Raw genomic sequence first — 22663 nt, 5'->3', positions numbered from 1 at the left:
GTTCAGTAAACTTGATATTTTTAAAGCGATCTCTAGTTACTTGGAAATTTTGTATACGAAACTTTTTATTAGAAAGCTTCGCATTGCGGTTTAATTTGATTGCCGACGTCGACCTCAGTATTACGTCATCTAGCGTGCGCTTTCTGTCCGCTCAATTACTGTAATTATATCTAGAAAGCAATTGTAAGTTTACGCAAGAATGACTAATTCGAATGTCGCAATTTGTGGCAATCAAATATCATTCAATTGCAGACTAAAAAGATTCAAAATTATTCTGGATAATATTGATTAATTGCCGATTATTTAGTTTAATATGTATTGTTTAATAACTTTGTTGAAAAAAGATCAGTATATTTCTCTCAAAAAACATCAGAATTGCTTATAAAATGAACCTCGTGTGGTAAATAAAGAACTTTACCAGAGTGAATAATGAGAACAATAGGATAATAATAAATATTGAAACATAGCATTGTGCATAGCTTGACCGGGACTGTTTGAATTTGGCGATTCCTTGTGGCGGGAGTAACTTCTACGCGCAGCATCCGATTGGATCAATGACACAAATCTACCAGTACATCCCTCGCGCTCGCGCTCTATCTCGAGGCTCGGCATTAGTACTTGGGTTGTCCCAATGTGCACTTGCTTCGATATACGCATCGGTTTTAATATGTAACAACATTCAATTAGATTCTCGAAGATCCGTCTTTAAAAAATCAAACCAAAAATCAAGATAAAAAGTATATATATATATATATATATGTATATATAAAGTGTCAAGAGACATACGTAAGTAAACTATTTCAGTTCCAATCAGAGATATATGTACATAAATCGTAACCAAATCTAACAGAATTGTCAATAATAGGAGTTGCAATTGATCTGCTTTTGTTTTTTACTCTCTTTTGCATAGAAGAATTTTATTTTTATTATATAATATTCTACGAGAAGTTCTTTGATTTTTGACGTAAGGTCGATTTTTGGAAAATTTCTCACAGATTAAACTTTCTAAAAATATAACTCAGAAAAGGTTGAAAATTGTGATTGTTGAAGAGAAATATAATATTTGAAATTTATTTATTTTAATATAAAAAATTATTTTAAAAATTGTTGGCTAACATTTTGATGTTTTACGTCAATGTCTTATTTTGAAATATGTGTTTGTGTAATTCCAAAAATTAATTTGACTTAAATTTAATAACATATTAAAATACACCTAGCTGATTCAATCGTAAACTAAATGTGTACAAATAAAATATGCACATATATCACATATAATGGGATTAAAATGGTGTTTTGTTTGGATACAAAAATACGCTTCCGTCACGAAACAGGGCGGAGGCTGCTTATCCCAGAAAAGGATATCAATTTCATCGATATTCCATTAATCCTTTAAGCAATAAAGCAGACTTAATGAAAAAGAATTATTTATAATTAAACATTAAACTCTTTTATATATTGCAATGAATAACATTACGTGTCATAATTTATGTTTTAAAAATAAAATCCGATCTTGAATTTAACATAAACCGATTAATACAAGTAAATCAAACGTATTAAAACAAAAAGTTAATATATTATTAGCTAATTGATTATTTTTGATAATTATTTGTTATTTGATATTGTTAACAATTACATGATAATTTGATTCAAAGAAACAAATTTAACATTAATTAATATCCCAATAATAGTGTTATACTTATTAATAAAATACTCAGTATTTAATTGTTGCAAAAAATATATAGCATTTCGTTGGGATCTCACTTATTGTCAGTCTCTGAACAATTTTCCAATCCCAATCGTCGAAAAATTAATAATATGATGATTTATTTCATGGATTTGTTGACAAGGTAGCTGCACAATGACGAGCTTGCACGTGTGGGCTGTGCTATTATTTATCTTCATTGTCCTGCATGATGCTCCACGTCTAGGACTTGCCACTGCCAGATCGATGAATTACAATAATCCAAGATTTTTTAAGATCGGTGGTGTTCTCTCAAATGACGATAGTAAAAGTCACTTCGAAAAGACGATTGATGTAAGAGAACAATTATTAAGTTGAAAGTAGTAAAAAGTTTGTAGAAAAATTACCACAAGAAAATTTTACTTATACCAATTAGTATTTTTTTACATTACTATGTTGGCTAAAAATTTTCAATTTATCGCACAGATTAAAATCTGATTTTTATTTCTTTATATAAGCAAATAATAAATACATTATATATATATATATATATATATATATATATATTGTTATATTAAATATATGCATGATAAAATGATAATGAAATTTATCCTTGTAAAGTGGAGATATCCATATTTATTACATACGGTATTGTAAACGGATATACCTACGTGTTATATCCAATTTAACGTAGCTATACGTATCTATATATTCACGTATGTTTCAGCATCTCAATTTCGATTCCCAATACGTCAATAAAGGGGTTACGTACAAGCACACGGTAATCGAAATGGACTCCAACCCGATCAGAACCGCATTGAGCGTTTGCAAATCTCTAATAGCTGAGCAGGTGTACGCGGTGGTTGTGTCGCATCCCCTTACCGGCGACTTATCGCCGGCCGCAGTTTCGTACACCAGCGGTTTCTATCACATACCTGTGATTGGCATATCGTCCAGAGACTCTGCCTTCTCAGACAAAGTACGTAGGACAGCCAAAGAGATAATTTGTGATATTTAATAACCAATGCGATAAATTATAATACAGAACAAAGACAAGACACTAAGATTTTTGGCAGAATAATTAAAAGTGTAGAATTTTTTTGCATATAAAAAATATTCTCAGGAAACTTTATAAAAAAATTGGAAAATTAAATATATATAAAATTATTTTTGACTTACTTTGTACATTTATTCGATAACGCCTGATTCATGTCTGATTGATGTCATGATCATTAATCTTTCATATTGATGTCTGCAGAATATCCACGTTTCATTTTTGCGTACTGTACCGCCGTATTCGCATCAGGCGGACGTCTGGGTGGAATTGTTGAAACACTTCAACTACATGAAGATCATCTTCATCCACAGCTCTGACACGGATGGTCGCGCACTCCTCGGTCGTTTCCAGACAACGTCGCAAAACCTGGAGGATGATGTAGAAATTAAAGTGCATGTGTGTAGCATATTAATTTGTATACTCGTTGCATTTTATTATTAATCTATATTTATTAGAGTATCTTTTATATAAGTAAAGAATATAGTACAAATTATTATACTACTAGATTAATTATTTTAGGTTGAAATAGTTATCGAATTTGAACCCGGATTGGACAACTTTGTGGACCAATTGACGGAGATGAAAAGTGCACAGGCGAGAGTTTGCCTTATGTATGCTTCGTAAGTATCCTCCATGATTCACGCATTTAAAAAACTATGATTTTAAAATGAAATATCGTATAATAAACACTTCAGTCATAATTCTGTATCTTAATTTTTAGTTATTTAATTTTAAACATAAACTTAATGGCGATAGACTTTAGTTGCAGAGATATTTAAATAAACTTGTCAATGTTTGTGACCTTGAAATAGGAAAACGGATGCGAGAGTGATCTTCAGGGACGCTGCCGCTATGAACATGACCGGCGCTGGTTACGTATGGATCGTTACCGAGCAAGCGTTGGATGCTCCGAATGTGCCGGAGGGTTTATTGGGATTAAAGTTAATCAACGCCACCCAAGAGAAATCGCATATCACTGACAGTTTGTTAGTATTTCAATTTAAAGCGGATCTTACATTTCAAAAATTTTGAATAATTTATAAATGTATATTTTTTCTGTTTTTTTTTTACAGATATGTACTTGTATCGGCATTACGAGCGATGAATCAAACGGAAAAGATTACCGAGGCACCGAAAGATTGCAGCGATTCCGGTTCCATATGGGAGACTGGCAGAAGTCTTTTCCAGTACGTCACGTTTTCTCTTTAAGGGAATCCTGGAGTCATCTGTTTTACCTGAGTCATTTCTTTTAAAAACATTATACGTTTTTTTGGCTGTGTAGAATGAAAAATCCTTTTCTGTAATTAAAGTACGTATGCTAATACAGTCTGGACGGTCGATTTGAAAGGATTTTTCATTCCATGCAGCCAAAAAAAAAAAAAATTTTACGAAAAATAGATGGTAAAGTAGGCCAACTGATCTGTTGGATACGTAGTTTAATTACAGAAAAGGATTTTTCATTCTACACAGTCAAAAAAACGTGTAGTGTTTTTAAAAGAAATCGGTAAAACAGACGACTCTAGAATCCCCTTAACTTTCCAAATCAAATGTTTAACTGTCTAAAAAATTTTAAACTTAATAAATCTTCCACAAATTTTTTGTAACCAGAGTTCTCGCTATTGTCACATTATTATTATTTCTTTCAACCGTTTAATTAGGTACATTCGTAAAGAAGTGTTGCCGTATGGCATGACAGGTCGTGTGGCATTTGACGATAATGGTGATCGCATATTCGCCGAGTATGACATAATGAACATCCAATACACAGGTCCTGACAATAAGACACAAGTGTCCGTCGGTCAATACTTTTACCCCACTGTGAGTAGATAATTCATACAATCGATTTCCGCGTAGCGTACAATAACTATAGAACACTTTAGCTCCAATCTATTTGAAATAATAAGAAACGTTTGTACAATGCCGAATATTAATTACAGATATATCTAACAGATTGTATTTAAAAAAAATACGTCACACATATTGTCTATTAGGTAACAAAATAACTTTTTAAAATGTAATATTACGGTAGAACGGTACCAAGATGAAATTGCGAGTGAACGAGTCCAACATCATATGGCCGGGTCGTTTAAACACCAAACCCGAAGGCTTCATGATACCAACGCATCTAAAGGTGTTGACGGTCGAGGAGAAACCGTTCGTTTACGTCCGCGAGCTGGCCGACGGCGAGACTAAATGTTTGCCCGAGGAGATCGCATGCCCCCACTTTAACACGACTGAAAACGAGAGTACGTTGTTATTAATCAGGATAACGAGTATAGTTTGATGACAAATTGTCAATATCTGAATTCGACTGTTGGCTGTTTCCGCTAAAAAAACATTGACGCCAAATCGATAACAGAAAACGTTCTACAAAGTTTTTATTTTTTGCAAAATATAATATTAAATTAATATTTTTACTTACAGACACGCGGATGTTTTGTTGCAAAGGATACTGCATGGATTTACTGAAAGAACTATCGAAGATGATTAATTTTACGTACAACTTGGCACTGTCGCCCGACGGTCAATTTGGCAGCTATATGAGAAACACTTCAGGTAAGCGATAAAATAGAAGTATGTATTCAAGAAATATTGTGTTTAATCTTTCTCCTTTTTTTTGACAATATATTAAAGTTGCGGGAAAGAAAGAATGGACCGGTCTTATTGGCGAGATAGTAAGCGAACGGGCTGATATGATTGTCGCGCCATTAACAATCAACCCCGAACGCGCTGAGTTCATTGAGTTCAGCAAGCCGTTCAAATATCAAGGCATCACTATTCTTGAGAAGAAGGTGAGTGTCTTTCTTTTAAACTATGACTTTTTTAGACTAACAAAACTTGGTGAAAAACACTCTATGATTGTTTAAACAAAAAATTAAAAAGAGAAATGTGTTTTTAATACTTTTTAAAATTTATTACACTTAAATATACATATTTTTTGAGCTGTTTTATAATAAAAATAATAACATTTTTTATTTTGTATATAAAAATAAACACAATTAAAGAGAAATAGCGTTTTTTATATACAAAATATTTAAATTTATTTATTCAGTTATAATAAGTTATTTAAGCTTAACTGCAAAACATGGCTGTTCACACAATGTGATGATTCTTTGAAGCCTTATAATATCATACACATGTCGTACAAGCAATCGTGCTTTGTAATTCTAAGAAGCTTCATCAATATTATTTTTATTTATTAAAAATAAAAACGTATATTAAGGACAGTTTTATGGGTTTAGCCTTCAAGATCGTCTACTCTAGTGTCCTTCTTACAACCGTTCAGCAACACCCTTTGGATTTTGGTAATGGTGTCGGTGCATGTGGTGGCACTGGTTCTGTATCTGCTCGATCGATTTTCACCCTTCGGCAGATTTAAACTTGCCAACACCGATGGCACCGAAGAAGACGCGCTTAATCTATCCAGTGCTATATGGTTCGCTTGGGGTGTGTTATTGAACAGCGGTATAGGAGAAGGTAAAGCTATGTCGTCTTTAATATTATTTAGAAAGAATACTTCAAGAAAAAAAATAATTCCACGGTTAAGTCGAAGAATGCATTGTACAATTTTTTTAAATTAATTAAACTTACAGGCACCCCACGGAGTTTTTCTGCACGTGTATTGGGAATGGTATGGGCCGGATTCGCTATGATCATCGTCGCATCGTACACTGCCAATTTAGCTGCGTTCCTCGTATTGGAACGGCCTAAGACTAAGCTCACCGGCATCAACGACGCTCGAGTAAAGATCACTAATTAGACTAATTACATTCTAAAATATTAAGAGTAATACGATTTGATACAAATATTTGTGATGTTTGTCTGTAAAGCTTAGAAATACAATGGAGAATTTGACGTGCGCGACGGTGAAGGGATCCGCTGTGGATATGTATTTTAGACGCCAAGTAGAATTGTCCAACATGTACCGCACGATGGAGGCGAATAATTATGACACCGCTGAAGACGCGATACGCGACATTAAAATTGGGTAATTATAATTCTTCTTTCTGGACCTAACGCTTAAAGTATTTCGATCATTTAATTTTTATTAAATTCTAAATCTACACCTTTAAAGTCTTGTGTCTCATTATTATAAATAAAGCTGAATTTACTGAATTACTTAAACATTGTTCTTTTTTCAGGAAATTAATGGCATTCATTTGGGACAGTTCGCGACTGGAATTTGAAGCGGCCCAAGATTGTGAATTAGTTACGGCTGGCGAATTATTTGGTCGTTCGGGATATGGAATTGGTTTGCAAAAAGGATCCCCTTGGGCGGACGCTGTAACATTGGCAATTTTAGATTTTCACGAAAGTAAATATATATCAGAACTTGATGCGATACATTTTATACGCGGTTTTCCATAGTTTTAGTATTATTATAATAAATTATAATTTTTACTGCACAATTGCCAAATGTTAATCTAAGCAATAATATAAAATTGAATCATGTAGCAGAAAATGCACTAAGTTTAATGTATTAATAATTTAACAATATTAACACGTGTCATATGGATAATAATATTTTTTTTTAGGTGGTTTTATGGAAAGTCTCGATAATCTCTGGATCCTGCACGGTAATATTCAACAATGTGAACAATTTGAAAAAACGCCGAACACTCTCGGCCTGGAGAACATGGCAGGGGTGTTTATTGTCGTCGGCGTCGGTATCGGCGGTGGGATCGGTCTAATTATAATTGAGATGGCATATAAGAAACATCAAATACGTAAGCAGAGAAAGATGGAATTGGCGAGACACGCGGCCGACAAGTGGCGAGGGATGATCGAGGTAATTTCATCAATTCAATCAAGATACAATTTTGCTTAAAACTGCTGTCTTTGTTTCTCGAAATAATCATAGAAAATTCATATTTTAAAAGACATTCGATTCCATCTCACGCTCGTCGCATGAAATCTCACGTTTTTACGTGCACATCTCGTACATCTTTATTTCATAAACTATCGTATTCTGTTATGAACAGAAACGGAAAACACTGCGAGCATCGATAGTTACGCAGAGAAGAATTCAGAGCAATGGTTTGAATGATCCCGCGACGGTGAGCTTAGCGGTCGACACGGTCGCCAGATCGAATGCAGGTTCGCGTAGTCCAGGTCGCGCCTGGCCTGGCGACAGCGATTTAAGACAACGGCCGATTTCTCGTTCTGATGACATCCGATTGTCACCCGCCGCCTACACAGCCGATGTATCGCACCTTATAGTTTAACCGTATTAATTTGTAGTTTTTTATCAGGTAAGAAATGCTGTGTCAATCATTTCTAGTGAATTATTATGAATGAGACTCATCCCAGCCTTTCTCATAGCAAGATATAATCGAAAGAATATTCAATTAATTTGTTTCGTAATCATCGGATATAAGCGTGAGATATATTTAAGATGATTAATCGTCCACTCGTTAAATATTTATAGAACATTACAAATAATAGTATAAAAATTTTTAAAAATATATTTATTAATTTCTTTTTCGAGAAAATAAACAACGATTCACTAATGCTGTTTTTGGGTGTTGTATTAATAATTTATTAATAATTAATAATTAATGTATTAATAATTTACGTTAGACAAATGTAATACTTTTAATTAAGTTAATGTTAAAACGTAAGAATGTTTTAAATCGACTGTTATTTACTACTACAGAGGAATATATATATTGTGTTTGTTCTACATATTTATTGTAATAATATTACTACATATTTTTACCAATTGAAAAGTTATGTTAAAATATAACTGATTTATTTCGTGTAAAAAACTTTCTTCAAATCTTCAAACTTTCTATTTCTATAAAATTTTATTTTTATTATGATTTTCTCTCGAGTACTACAACCATTAAAAGACACTATCAATGCAGTAAATTTTACAAGAAAAAGCAATTAAACTTATTTTAAATTTGTTTGCTTTAATTTTTTTTTCTTTTCCTTTTTTTATACTTCAAATTAAACTTATCTCATTTTCAGAATAAAAAGTTATGTCGGGTATGTTTAGAACTTCATGAATTAATTAGAATACACCAGAAGTAATTATTGTTTTAAATAATGTTTTGAGAATAATGAAAAATTATTCTTATTTTATTCAATTACAAATTATAATTTTATTTTTTATTTTTATAAGCACAACATAAACAAATAGTGATAGATACATATAACAATGACCAGATGATAACAGAAATACGTACTACTTTGTAATTTTTATTCATTGTTAATAATGTTGGTGCTGATGTTAAATAAATTTATGGAAATAGTATGTCTCAAACAATTCGTATTCAATGCGTGAGGTAAAATGATAAAAATTGAATTTTGAATGAATTCAACTGATGACAATTAACAATATTCCGCTGTAGACGAGGGAGGTGAAGGAGTAGACGAAGGATATCACAGTATGATCGACGGATATACTGACGAAGAAGAATAACCTGCAGTTGAGCTTGATGAACTGTAAATAGATGCAGCGGGAAGAGATGTAAAAGATACAAAGTGACTTGGCAAATTCTATTATGCAGTGGGCATTCAACTAAAGGCACTGGCACTGGCCGAACTTGAAGCGGATGAAAAGCTAAAATCACCAGCTGGTCCGCTCAATTTTACCACACCAGATGGTATCGTCGATAAATTTGAAAGACCCAAAGAACCACCTGGAAAACTGGCAGGAAATGAGGAAGCGCCTGCACTTGATGTAGCTGACGATCCAGGAACTTGCTGCCCATAAGGTGGTAAATACGTGGGCCCGGGTGTCGATACTGCAGGAGGTTGACTTGAAGGAGGTAAATATGTGGCAGGTGGTCGTGTAGGTCGTGGCGGTGGCGGTGGTGGTCGCGGCCGAGGTGGAGGTAGATATGTGCGTCGTGTAGGAGGTGGTGGTGGAGGTGGAGGCGGTGGAGGAGGAGGTGGTGGTGGCGGAGGAGGAGGTGGTGGTGGCGGAGGAGGAGGTGGAGGCGGTGGTGGAGGAGGAGGAGGTGGAGGTGGAGGAGGAGGTGGAGGCGGCGGCGGCGGAGAAGGCGGTAAATATATAGGCGGCGGTGGTGGTGGTGGCGGCGGTGGTGGTGGTGGCGGCGGTGGTGGCGGCGGCGGCGGCGGCGGCGGTGGCGGCGGAGGCGGTGGAGGCGGAGGCGGTGGGGGCGGCGGTGGAGGCGGTGGAGGTGGGGGATAAGAATAGCTTGGAGGACTAGTTGGTGGTGGTGGTGGTGGTGGTGGAGGTGGAGGTGGTGGTGGTGGCGGTGGTGGAGGAGGCGGCGGCGGCGGTGGCGGAGGAGGTGGGGGATAAGAATAGCTCGGAGGACTAGTTGGTGGTGGTGGTGGTGGTGGCGGTGGTGGTGGCGGTGGTGGTGGTGGTGGTGGTGGAGGAGGAGGCGGCGGCGGCGGTGGCGGAGGAGGTGGTGGATAAGAATAACTTGGAGGACCAGTTGGCGGCGGTGGTGGCGGTGGCGGCGGTGGCGGCGGCGGCGGCGGCGGTGGTGGCGGTGGTGGAGGCGGTGGCGGCGGCGGCGGCGGTGGCGGAGGAGGAGGTGGCGGCGGTGGTGGCGGCGGCGGAGCAGGTGGTAAATATATAGGTGGCGGCGGTGGTGGAGGCGGCGGTGGAGGAGGAGGCGGTGGAGGCGGTGGTGGAGGTGGTGGAGGCGGCGGTGGAGGTGGTGGCGGCGGTGGTGGCGGTGGCGGCGGCGGAGGCGGTGGTGGTGGAGGTGGTGGCGGTGGCGGCGGTGGAGGTGCGGGATAAGAATAACTCGGAGGACTAGGTGCAGGATATCCTTGTTGACCATCTCTTTCCGTTGGTAATGAGAATGGCACGTTGGGTCGCTGATAAGAATATCCTGCTTGACGACCAACGCGTTGCCAGCGTGCGCCGGCACAATTGATGACCAATAAGATGTATATTACCTTGAAATTATAACATATAAATTGTAAAAATAAGAGGCGCGAGAAGAAAATAATTTTGAGACAACTTACCCATTTTGATGGCAGCATAAGCATTTCGCGTATGCTGGCAACGCTACATGACAGTTGCTTTTATATCCTGTTTCGCATTGTCGCGTTCATTTACTGAGCCCTACCTAAAGTGTTTGTCTAATGGTATTCTCATATAATCCGCATAATAGTTACAGTTGTTAAACCCATTATTACATTAATATACCTACCGCGAGATTGTAGGTTTTAAGTAGGGCGCGATGTCAAATTTTCTATCTTACAAAAGATATTTCTCTCGACCCGCAAGCATGTTGAAATAAAATTATTATTTAATTAGACAAATAACAACATAAGTATAAGATGCAAACATTATAAATGTTTCTTGTGTTTTGTTACTGTTACTGTGTTACTTTTGTTACTGTTACTGTGATGTTACACTGTGGCGAATGATGAAACTCATTAGCCAACATAGTTTAGGTTCGTTTTGCGTGCTTTTACTTTATTTAGAATTCCAGGATATTTAAAGTTTAAAATATTAAATGATGTATTTATTGAAAATATTATTTATTAGTTTATTTAAATATTTTATTCAGTATTGTGCAATGATGATTTTATGATGCCTAATACTTTAAAAATATAGCACTTTGCCGATACTAAAATGATCAATAATAATATTAATAATAAATTATTTGCATTTCATTATTGCATATTTTTCTTATTTAAAGAAAAATGAGAAACATTTTTGCGTTGAATTCAATGCACTTAAACACGATTAAATTCAACACATTAACGCAAAAATTGCATCACGTATTGCAACCGCATATTTCAATTAAGATACAAAACAAGTAACAACTTAATATATGTATTAAATGAGAGAAAGAGATGACTATATATATATAAAGAGAAGTATGTGTTTTGAAAATACATGTAGAAGAGATAGAATTATATGAATAAAATATTGCAATAATGTAAGTGTGCCACGCGTACTTTTTGCGTATACTAAATTTTTACGTATTCAGAAAATTGTTGTACGTATTCAGAAAATGTTGTTTGTTATTACATAGCTTTTTATATAATAATATTACATATGTAATAGGATAAAATTACAAAATATTAATCGTTAGTTTATTGAATAAATTAAAAAATAAAGTATATAATAGCAGAGCATTAAGAGCCGTCGCAGGATGTTAGTTAAATCGGTGTACAATTTATCTGTAGACTAATTAATTAATTTCTTTAAGAAAAATTAAAAATTTCGCATTAACATCTTGCGACGGCTCTTAATGCTCTTCTATTATATTGTATTTGATAGTTATCATATGAGCCTTTCCATTATATGTGTTTGAAAAATAAAGATTAAATTAAACAAAAAAAATGTATATACTTATATTGAAAAAAAAGATATGTTTGAAAAAAAATATGTATAATATGTATATGAAATGTAATAAAATGTGGAAATGTATTTGCATTTGATTCTGTAGCTTAAAATAATTCACTTAACAAGTGAAAATAAACAATACAAATAAAAATATTTTATTTCTATTTTTTTATTTTCCAAAATTTTTACATAACGAGTAGTCAACATATCAGCCAGCTGTTTTTTCTTAATTTACAAAATTTAGGTCAGATTTAATAAAAACACTCAAAACTGTGAAGCAACTTTTCATTATTAATCAATCATTATCAGTTAAAGATAATTTTCTTTCTGTTTATTTTTATTTTATTTTGCTTTAATCTAGCAAATTTTAATCAAATGTTTAATTTTTTAGTATTTTTCGATCTCTCAGTGATCAAATTACTTTGTTCACAATATATTGTTTCATTCTTTATTTCCGTGAAATTAAAAAAATTTCTTTTATTTTTATTATTAATATTAATAATAATTAATAATAATTAATATTAATTTATTATTAATTATTATTTTTTAATTAAAATTGAATCAATGATTTAAAGAAGTAAACAAGTCGTCTTATTAATTTTACAAAAGAGATTTTTTTACTAATTTTGATATTTTTAAAACATGTATGTTTCACGTATTTATAAACAGATATGTTGTATAAATTTATGTCAATTTTACGTGATTTTATATAAAACAAAATATTTTGTTATTTGATTTACAATAATACATCAGACTTGTTTCGAAACTCGTTCAAATCAAAGATTTCGATTGGACGGATTTCCAGTTTCAAGATATTTGATTGAATCGGATGTCGTTTTTGAAGATATGCGGTTCAAGTCCAAACCCACAGAGGAATAATGTTGTCAAAGTCAAAGACGTCGGGCTGGCCAATATGCGAGACATTGGGAAAAGATTTCGACCACCGAAAGGGTTCCCTGGAGTTAAGCCTGCTTGGTCCGGAAACGGCCTCGAAACTCTCGACACCGTTAGCGTCGGCCAGTATGATCTTTGCGTCAATTATGCCAAAAGGCACAGCAGGTTTCGTCAAATCTCCTCTGTAAGATTGGATCCATGCCTGATCCTCATTCTCGACGGTAACTTCCTCATGACTACACCCTCGCATGAATTTCTTGAAGCGCTCCATCGTAGTGACATTTTTCTTCAGTCTCGTGATTAGTTCATTTTTCGTCACGTCGCCTTCATATTTGTCGCTCTCGTCGACTGATGTGGTCTCGCGCAGACGAGCCTCCCCGGTGCTCCAAAAAATACCGTCATCGGCGTACTGCTTGCTGATGTCCGCCGCGCGAACAATCCCCGGCAGTTGCTCAACGAGCCAGACGATGGAGCCGCGCGGTTGCAAAACGACCCATTGCCGCACTGCATCCGCACCGGCTTGCAGCGACATGCTGCGAAACCAGGAATGTCCATCAATCGCTAAACGATTCGCTGCCATTATCCTCGCAGATGACATCACCTACGGAAATTAATGCATTAGGTTTTTAGTATACTTTGCTTAACTCTTTAAGAAGCCACGGTTTGAAATATAAACCACTCAGAATCATATTTTGGCGGTGGTTTATAAACTGGACCACTTAAACAAATATTTTTTCCCTGTTTCTCAGTCCGTTTTATAAACCTCAAGCGAAAAAAAAAATCGGTTTCACTCGATAATTTTTTTTTCGCTAAAATTTAGTTCTTTGAAGAGTTAAAGAAAGCACTAGCAAGTGATAAAAATAGCTCCATCTCTCTTTATGCTATTGCTCTTTATACAAGCTTTATAAAAGCAAAAAAAGAATTTTACTCACTTGATCTTTTGCGTTCGTTAAATTCCAAAGGCCGCGGTTAACGGTTATCAGTGGCGTTCCGGCGATAACAAGCTCGCGATTTTGTCCTTGGGTTAAATAAAACTCGTCGTGGGATGACAGAGCACCGGGATAAGACGACATCACAATGGACCTGCCTGGTACCGGTGCGACGACGCTCTTCGAAATTGGCAATGTATGATAACCAAAGGTATACTTCTTCAGCAATCTCAACATTTTAGCATATCTGTAAAACGAGATGAGATTATAATTCAACATGCCCCATGTAATCGTAAAGAGCTTATTTACATTAATATACCCACATTTGATCATCCTTGCAGCATAAAAATGCAAAAGTTTAGAATTAAAAATTTTCTTATTAGATTTTAATGTAAAAATATATAATCGAACTTCCGTATTGCTTTTAATTAATATTTGTTTATTCTTAATTATTTTTCCTCTTGTGCTGTGTATGTTTTCCCACTTCTTCACACTTGTTGCATGACTATACAGGGTGTGTCACCAAAAGTGGCCACTTCTTTTTATCTTTTAAATTAAAAGAGATAAACCATTACAAATATATATCAAATTAAATGATTCAAACTGAACTCTATTGTGAGCATAATAGTTGCTTACAAAAGCTATTCGTGTTAACGAACGGAGAGGTATGCATAATTTTTTTATAATAATGTGGATATTTTGATGTAAGAAAAATTGTAGCGCTGTTTGAAAAGAATACAACGATGTATGATTTAAATATGATAAATATTTTACATATTATATTTTTTTTACATATTATTTACATATTTTTTACATATTTTTTACATATTACATTTTTTACGAGTTTTATCGGCTTGAAATATCGCGAGCGACGTCTATCTTTTCACTTTCGACCTTGCGATATAGCTAACTTCTGACTCGTGCGTTAGAAATTGACGTATGTCAATTGAAGTTGTAACGCTGTTAATTATTAATTAATTATTGAAGTTTGCCATATCGCAGGGCCGAGAGTGAAAAGGTAGATGTTGTCCGCGATATTTCAAGTCGATAAAACTCGTATAATATGTAAAATATTTATATTAAATTATATATCGTTGTATTCTTTTCAAACAGCGCTACAATTTTTCTTACATCAAAATATCCACATTATTATAAAAAATTATGCATACCTCTCTGTTCACTAACACGAATAGCTTTTGTAAGCAACTATTATGCTCACAATAGAGTTTAGTTTGAACCATTTAATTTGATATGTATTTGTTATGGTTTATCTCTTTTAATTTAAAAGATAAAAGGGGGATGGCCATTTTTGGTGGGGCATCCTGTATATGTATACGAATAGAAAATTTCGTTATACGCGCATGCCCAATTTATATATATTGTGTACATATAATACAATACAATACAGTTAAAGCATTCGAAAACGGTAAAGCGAGAAAGTTGTCCAGTCATAGAAGTTTTTGTCATAGAAGTCAAATCCAGTGGTACGTAAAATAATTAACACCTACTATTAATTATAGAGGATCCAAAAAGTTCGGATAATAATTCAAAATCATCGTTAAACTCACTTACGGTACGCACGCTATGTTATAATTACTTTAAAACTTGTAACATGATAGATTTTGTATCCATTGATTTCAAAAATCTGTATAGCTAAAGAATTCTCAGTATATTGTCGCGCAATATGTTACAATTTTGATATCATAGCCTTCTGCAAAAAAACTCTTATCTAATCTATATATGTAAGGAATATACTGAATTGGTGGTTAGAAAAATCACATGTAGACTAAATTCATTCGCCAATACATTTATATTCGCTGTTTATACCGTTTTCTACGTGACATTGCTGTCTTCGCCTGCAAATCATAATAAGATGATAAAAGTAAAAGATCGTAGAAGTAAATATCGCGTGGTTATTAAATTACATATTATTCTGTGGAGAAGTTTTGCTTTCAATTTTCTAGATACTTTTCAACTAAAATGTAGTAAAAAAGGAGGATATTAAAAACATGTTGATTTTTACTTTCCGAGCGGCACATCTAGAAAATTTATATTCTCTTATAGTTTTTGTCTCTTTGAATTCGATTTTAATAATACAATTTTATGCTATCGAAAAAATCGTTAAATTAGTATAAAATTATCGAATGTAAAAACGTGCGTAAAAAGCAAACGGAGTGACTGTCTCAGGTAGAACAGAATAACGGTGAACAATAGAATAGACGTAAATATGCAATGACAATAAAACGCAAAGTGTCAAAGAGCACAAGGCTAGTGGTCAGGAAAAAACTGCGCGCGCAAGGGTCCAAGGATAATTAGATGTACATGTTTCGTAAAATTCTGGAAAGTTCGACCACGCTACATTTTTCTAAAGACGATGCACGGATCGTTAGTATCATTTTGACTGTGAGTTGTCGGACTTGTGAACTAACTTAACGTATGATGCAAAGAGCGAAGATATTACGTTTACATGCGAATGAAAAACAGCTCTTTGCTTTTACACCCTTCTTTGAAAATTTTTATCGACTTTTATATAAAAAAAAGACGATTATATATTGCAGGTAGAAAGGGATAGACAGCATCAAACACGAATGCATGAAAATATGGAAGAAGATATTATTGATTCAGAAAATACAGAAAATGTTGCGATAGAGCAATTGAGAAAAGAGTTATGGGATTTGGTATGTAATAATTTTTTTTTTTTTAATTATTTTACGAATATATTTTATGTAAGAAAATCTTATTGTATACTTTGTTCTACGAAAGAAAATTAATAATCGCTAATTATGAAAAACAAAAATCGAGATCATTCCTTTCTGATTCAGAATATGAATCAATATACAATATTAGTTTGTATACGTTATTATTTTTCAATGTGATGGTAGAACCGAAAGATGTAATAAAAAAGGCGCTGCAAAAGTTATTCACAAAATTATTTCTGAAATCAATCAATCTTCCAAATTTTGCGAAATATAAAACATAAGAAGCCCGATCGTTCGATCGCAGGACGCGTTATAAAAAATTTAATAATAAATGAAAATTTGTCACGCACGAACTAAAACAAAAAATTCTAAAACTGATCAACCGTATACCGTGTCTGCTTGTATACCGCGTCTGCTTGTATACCGCGTATCTATGTACGTATTGAGAAATTGTCGTGGCTCTTGTTCATTACACGTATTTTACATTCATTCCTTTTATTTATATTGCATCTTTCTTTTCTGTTTCTCTATTTTGTATACTTTTTGTTAAATATGCTACAAATTATTATTTATAAGCAACGTGAGCAAGCCTCTATAAATATGCAACGTATTCTCTAAGATATGATCAATCGGTTTCTAGATTAAGAAAGTTTGTTAGGTACAAAAAAATAATATTTGGAATATTATATTATAGAAAACTCTCGTATTAAGGGTCTTTAAGAAATACCACGAAAGTGAATTAAATTTCACATTACCTATAAAAAGTATCGATGACTTGACGTATATTGAAGATTCATTCGAAACATGGTCAAAATTAACAACCATAGCATTGGTATATCTTTATTACCAATTTTTCAATCGCTATAATATTATAAATATAAGTTTATATAATAACATTTTTTAACTACAGCTAAAGGTATTCAGGAAAGAATTGCAAAAAAATATAGAAAATAATTGTGACACGTTGGAAGAAGCAATACAAAAATTGTTGCAAAATTTATTTGACGACAGTTTCGTTATTCACTGCTATTGGAGAAAATCCTATAATCCAGCAGATATATATCAATTAGAATTTTCGAATCTTATTGCTTGCGTATATAGTAAGTTTATAAGAGGAGTAGTATTATTACTTTGTCCATTATTCATATCGTATATTTTTAATTGGCGTTATTTTTAACTTGTAAATAATTGATATCAAAATTAAATAGCGCCCGACATCTCACATATTTTGATTTATTTCAGTTTCCTTGGAGAAGATATGGCCCGAGTTTACAGAAAAGCAATTTGAATATGTTATAACGAATTGGTTGCAGACTACGAAGGCAAAGTTTAACTCTTCAATACTTGAAACGGGATATAACATCTAGAATGTATAATTAATGATGCAAAAAAATAGAAAAATGACTTACGGTGCAGCAGTGTGATGTCCGATAGCTACCAATGGGCTACCGTCGCGTGATAAATTCTTAAGGAAAATCATGCTCTTGGCGTGATCGCGACGGAAATCGGAATCATTCAGCGCTCGCGCGTGATCTAATAGATCAGGCGCCATCGCCAGCCATAGAAAATGTTCCGAGTCCATTTCCACCGTTTGCAGACTACGACGAACCGCAAATCTCCAACCAGCCTCTAAACCGTCCAGTTGGATATAAAACAGACGCACCTACGATCGAAAACAATGTCGATTTATTTGCACAACTATTCCTGAATTCGTGAAAAACTTTATTTTAAACACATTTATTTTAACATTTTTTTATATTTTATCTTAAATTACAACTACAATTAATGATAATAAGATCTTTTTCCATTTATTTGCATGCATTCAAAAAACTTGACCGCAAAGTAAATCTACTCGACGAGCATTACTTATAATAAAGACTTGGAATAAAAAAAACCTGACTGTGTTTTATATATGTACCATATGCCAAAATGGATCTGTAGCTGCCAAGAGTTCAGCATGTTCCCGAACAATAGCGGTGTTCTCGCGAAGAAATCGCATCAATTTCTGACAATCGTTGGCCCATTTCTTGCAAACGACGTTGACGGTATTGTGCCAATGATGATGAATTAATTGCCAAGTAAGACTACCCTCCAATAAACCAGCCGCGTAAGCTTGCACAGCGTCCGGATACTTGGAGGATGTTTCTATTTCGATGATAGACCATCTGGAAAGCATTGCGATGTGCCGTGTTTATTTTAATTAATACAAATTACGCACTATATCTGCAGGATATTCCGATTTAATGTATGCGAAGCTTTGAATGCCAATTTGCAATTCATAGAATTATTTGCGGAAAAAATAGATTATCACATTTTCATCATTAAAATTTGTAATTACAACTCTTTTAATCGTGCGCGATTAAACATTTGTTATTGACATTGAAATCCCGGAAAGGTTATTTAAATTTAAATTACAACGCTGTGCGTCAAGTGTCGTCGTATGACATTTCCAGGGTAAAAATTTATTATTTTTGCTTTTATACATGTTTTGTCCGGTTAATGACATTGACCACACCTACCCGGACTTGAAAATACTGGTCTTGTAGTAGGCACGAGCGGCGTTCAGTCGCAAGTTGGTGAGATCGTTACCTTGGCCCCAAAAATCGATGCGGTATCCCCCTTTGTGATTCCACGACACAGTAGCCGAATAAGTTCCATCATTTTCTACACTGTGGAAGCATTAATAAAAATTTTATTTAAAAAGAACTTGCCAAAAAGGTTAAATATCAAAAATTTTGACGAAAGTATGTATCTACTTTCTTGTCCAGAATTATTTTCTACTCAAAATTGACGTATGTTCTGCAAATTCGTGAAAGACGTGCAGATAATGCGCGCATTGTTCCATTTTACTTGTTGTCCGACAGCGGTGCTTTGCAAAATTTCTTTTCGACAGATTTGACATTCTAGATTTGCCGGAAATTAAATCGAACTCACTGTCCGAACTCGCCGAGGATAATGGCGCCGATGCCGAGGAGAGCGACGGCGATAAGGATGTAGGTGGAGATGCGCGTCTGCAGCCATGAGGCTCCGACCACCTTCAGCATGGCTCATTGGTAAGCTACACAGCTATGATAACGAAAAGAAGAGGAAAGAGTCTCGGTAAGAGCATCGGTCTCGCGTTCTCAACCCATCGATTACCGATGCTTGATCCGCCGTGGGCTTTTTGTGGCGCTTTTTCAACAGCCAGTAAAGGAAAGCTCAGTTTTCCCTCCGCTCACTGTAACAATGTACATATTTCTGAATATACTGTTGTAATGTCATTCTTTGTTCATCCTAGAAAAAGCTCCTAAAAGTAGAATATTTAAATATCTCCTGCGCTTGAGAAAAAAATGTACCGAAAATTTTTTATTTGATGATCATGAATGCATCATAAATAGTTTAATTTTACCAGAACGGCTGTCACATCTTGTAATAAATGTATTTGTTGCATAAATTTGATATATTCATAGTAGATGCAAGTAATACATCTAGAAGATAGCAAGGTATTATCAGATTAGTGACTCGTAAATCGAAGCTGAAGGCTAAAATTATTCATTATCACTTAAGATTAAACACTCTAGAGAACTTTAACGTGTACTTACTAATCGTCTTATCAACACTGTTACGCGATATATTGCGTAATTATTTATCTTTATCCGAGGTTTTGCTCTCGAGATTTCCTTGTGAAATGTGATATCAAACGTGCATTTTTTGTGCAAAAGTTGCACATATTTTAATGCAGATTAAACAATCGCATTTAACATTAATGTGAAATATGAATACCCATAAAAAGCAAATATTTCCATTTTTCTTGAAAGATTGTAATCATATACGCAATTGAATTGATTTGCGCGAACCGGAAGTGCTGTGAAAACATCGTAAAAAATATATCGCAAGAGCAACAATCTTATCGTAAAAGTAACAATTGTCTGCGCATTTTCTTTTGTAGACAAGAGAGATAATATCTCTATTCTAAAAATATCCTACGAGTGTCAAAGTAATTTACGATTTGCAAATTGCTCTGTAAATAACAGTTTACGCTCTACCAAGTTTTCTCGATACTTATCACCCCTCTGCGATGTTGCTAACTATGTTTTTGGCGTAAAAACTAATAGATATTCATAGAACGATATGTAAATATCGACAGCTGTTGCGAATTAACGTGTGAGCGACGCGTATGTCACGACGATGATTTCTATGAATCGTTGTATGAATTTCTAAAAAAATCGAATAATTATCACAATTGGCAGGGGTGAGCAGCGTTAAGTCAATTAATTTATCACAAGATACAAACAGTCGAGTTGATACTTAATCATTGATTCCACAAGTTGAGTCATTGCTACGAGGAAAATTTTATAGAACGTGTCATTTTGCAGACAGATAAGCGATTTCCGGAACCCAAGAGAGTTCAAAAAATTTCGCAAGCTTATCGCAGTAGTGTATCGAACGTTCAATCTGCTCGTGTTTAGAACACACATTTTTTTCAACATTTTTTTTCAGTTTTTATAGGAATTTTCGAAAAATTCTGCGGTATTTTATAACAGTCTTGCTTCAATTATTAGAGTTCTGCGAACGGAAAGTATTCACGGCAGCAACTATGAGTCATCGAAATTATTGCTCCGTCACGGATAGAGCAGACTCGTGCGCTTAACGTATGCATAAAAAAAATCAGAGCAACATATTATGCATTAATGCGCAAATATATGTATTATGCCATTCGAATGCCTTCAATGTCACGGAAATACTGACGTATATAGATGTTTCGGAAGAACAGTATAAATAAAACTGAAGATCACAATAAGACCACAAAAAAATTAAAAAGATATCTCTTAAGGAAGAAAATTGATTGAAATTAACGAAAAATTCATTAGAGACGAATAATCATTGAATAAAATTTAGTTATTTGCTTTATCAATTAGCGTTTCCAAGACCGTGTTTTTTCAACTTCAAGTAAAATTTCATTTATATTTAGCAAATTAATTCATCAGCTGGCAATAAAAAAAAAGAAAAAAAAGTTGACAGTAACTGACACACCACGTGCACCTTTCACCAGAAATAAAATCTTGCCGCCGGAATTGAAGGCTGTAAAAGAAGCACGCCACGCGTCGTGGGAATGTCGTGACACCAAAACGCTTCATCGATTAATCTAACGATTAATCATCGACTTGGAATTGAATTCTTACTTTCTCCGAAATGTAAATTTACGTCTGATTTTTTGTAGAGATTATTTTCGTGTGCGGCAAAAATTCGAGGGTCTGAGATTCTGCCGCGCGACCTTGCCGATTTCGCTGGATGATCATCACGTGGCTTCGAGGACACGTGGTTCACTCGTCGCGCTGATTCACTCACCCTGGATGAAATTCGGTAGTCCAAATTGCAGCGCGTCGTACGCGGGTAGAGGATAGGTCATTGGGCACGGATTACATTCCTCGCGTGTATATGTGTGTGTACGTGCTTCGGACTGGTTGCTCCGACACTCCAATCCAAGCGCGAGCGCTTGTCTTTCCCGACTGGCTGGCGGCTTCGCCAGCTGGCCGTCAGCATTTCCGCGCTGTTCCTTTCCTCTCTACCCCTTGCCGTCATCATCATCCGCTGTGCCCCGCCACGGCCATGGCTGTCGCGATCTCGTGTCGAGTATAAAACGTGGAATGATGCGAAGTGTGTCTGTAGAAGCCTCGGGTTACGTGAGAAATTTTGAAATATTCGGGTCGATTATCGATTTCGATTCAAAGATCGAGATATATGATGAATGACAAGAGAAAATACAGAAATCCAATAAAGCGAATAATATATTAATTTTTTAATAACGCATCGATACGACAATATTATTAGATAAATTCTACACGAGTTCAGGCAAATGTATATTTGAATAACTTTAAAAAGAATTAATTTTTAATTATAAAAAGATGATTGACACAAATATAAACATTAACTTTAAATAGTGTATTTAACTTTAGCATATCTTACAAAATAAAATAGGAAATATTTCGTGAAGCATACATTTTTAATTTTTACATTTGCTTCAATTTTAAAAGTAAAATGAAATTCTTCTCGGTTCGTATATTTATTTCTTAGCGTGAGTTATGTGTTTATCGCAAATGACAACTTTATGAGTCGTAATTGATGTTAATT

At 34.8% G+C, this 22663-nt stretch overlaps 4 protein-coding genes across 8 annotated transcripts; 2 read left to right on the top strand and 2 right to left on the bottom strand.

Annotated features, from left to right (window-relative positions):
- Positions 1-586: 586 nt before the first annotated feature.
- On the top strand, positions 587-9009 carry Nmdar1 (NMDA receptor 1). 2 transcript variants are annotated; one of them, XM_012360899.2, is made up of 17 exons: positions 587-786; positions 1852-2035; positions 2409-2660; positions 2940-3134; positions 3258-3358; positions 3551-3724; positions 3812-3925; positions 4397-4556; positions 4768-4984; positions 5163-5294; positions 5373-5530; positions 5981-6215; positions 6332-6480; positions 6569-6726; positions 6881-7053; positions 7274-7527; positions 7721-9009. In XM_012360899.2, exons 2-17 carry the CDS (start codon positions 1859-1861, stop codon positions 7961-7963), a joined length of 2892 nt encoding a protein of 963 aa, XP_012216322.1. In that variant the 5' UTR covers positions 587-786; positions 1852-1858; the 3' UTR covers positions 7964-9009. The 2 variants fall into 2 exon arrangements, with proteins under 2 accessions (XP_012216322.1, XP_067214108.1); XM_067358007.1 differs by having other exon boundaries at positions 1848-2035.
- Positions 9010-9260: 251 nt separating this feature from the next.
- LOC137000457 (uncharacterized) lies at positions 9261-10718 on the bottom strand. Its single transcript, XM_067356974.1, has 2 exons — positions 10695-10718; positions 9261-10625 (listed from the first exon to the last, which is right to left on the bottom strand). The coding sequence occupies exons 1-2, from the start codon at positions 10716-10718 to the stop codon at positions 9261-9263; spliced, it is 1389 nt and encodes a 462-aa protein (XP_067213075.1).
- A 1465-nt stretch (positions 10719-12183) lies between these two features.
- Positions 12184-22065, bottom strand: lama (lamina ancestor). Of its 2 annotated transcripts, none has more exons than XM_012360728.2 (7): positions 21881-22065; positions 19487-19789; positions 19072-19221; positions 18471-18717; positions 17962-18215; positions 13857-14100; positions 12184-13525 (listed from the first exon to the last, which is right to left on the bottom strand). In XM_012360728.2, exons 2-7 carry the CDS (start codon positions 19594-19596, stop codon positions 12884-12886), a joined length of 1647 nt encoding a protein of 548 aa, XP_012216151.2. In that variant the 5' UTR covers positions 19597-19789; positions 21881-22065; the 3' UTR covers positions 12184-12883. The 2 variants fall into 2 exon arrangements, with proteins under 2 accessions (XP_012216151.2, XP_012216141.2); XM_012360718.2 differs by having other exon boundaries at positions 19487-19769.
- On the top strand, positions 15219-18363 carry LOC105668383 (uncharacterized). 3 transcript variants are annotated; one of them, XM_067358294.1, is made up of 6 exons: positions 15225-15337; positions 16041-16256; positions 16412-16531; positions 17247-17384; positions 17463-17652; positions 17795-18363. In XM_067358294.1, exons 2-6 carry the CDS (start codon positions 16170-16172, stop codon positions 17917-17919), a joined length of 660 nt encoding a protein of 219 aa, XP_067214395.1. In that variant the 5' UTR covers positions 15225-15337; positions 16041-16169; the 3' UTR covers positions 17920-18363. The 3 variants fall into 3 exon arrangements, 1 of the variants encoding a protein (XP_067214395.1); XR_010890990.1 differs by lacking the exon at positions 16041-16256 and having other exon boundaries at positions 15219-15337; XR_010890991.1 differs by lacking the exon at positions 16041-16256 and having other exon boundaries at positions 15287-15426.
- Positions 22066-22663: the final 598 nt, after the last annotated feature.

This window comes from Linepithema humile, chromosome 6 (genome assembly GCF_040581485.1).
Source record: "Linepithema humile isolate Giens D197 chromosome 6, Lhum_UNIL_v1.0, whole genome shotgun sequence".
NCBI lineage: Eukaryota > Metazoa > Arthropoda > Insecta > Hymenoptera > Formicidae > Linepithema > Linepithema humile.
Note: the sequence above shows the minus strand (reverse complement) of the source record. Positions and strands in the feature narration are given on the sequence as shown.

Coding starts and splice junctions, on each gene's coding strand:
- lama (XM_012360728.2), bottom strand. CDS start 19,596: ATGCTGAAGGTGGTCGGAGCCTCATGGCTGCAGACGCGCATCTCCACC. Junction 19,222..19,486: donor ATCCTCGGCGAGTTCGGACA/GTGAGTTCGATT, acceptor ATGCTTCCACAG/TGTAGAAAATGATGGAACTT. Junction 18,216..18,470: donor CAGATCCATTTTGGCATATG/GTACATATATAA, acceptor TTTCGATCGTAG/GTGCGTCTGTTTTATATCCA.
- LOC105668383 (XM_067358294.1), top strand. CDS start 16,170: ATGTACATGTTTCGTAAAATTCTGGAAAGTTCGACCACGCTACATTTT. Junction 16,257..16,411: donor TCGTTAGTATCATTTTGACT/GTGAGTTGTCGG, acceptor TATATATTGCAG/GTAGAAAGGGATAGACAGCA. Junction 16,532..17,246: donor GAAAAGAGTTATGGGATTTG/GTATGTAATAAT, acceptor ATTATATTATAG/AAAACTCTCGTATTAAGGGT.
- LOC137000457 (XM_067356974.1), bottom strand. CDS start 10,718: ATGCTTATGCTGCCATCAAAATGG. Junction 10,626..10,694: donor TTATGCTGCCATCAAAATGG/GTAAGTTGTCTC, acceptor TATAATTTCAAG/GTAATATACATCTTATTGGT.
- Nmdar1 (XM_012360899.2), top strand. CDS start 1,859: ATGACGAGCTTGCACGTGTGGGCTGTGCTATTATTTATCTTCATTGTC. Junction 3,135..3,257: donor ATGTAGAAATTAAAGTGCAT/GTGTGTAGCATA, acceptor TAATTATTTTAG/GTTGAAATAGTTATCGAATT. Junction 6,481..6,568: donor CCGGCATCAACGACGCTCGA/GTAAAGATCACT, acceptor TTGTCTGTAAAG/CTTAGAAATACAATGGAGAA.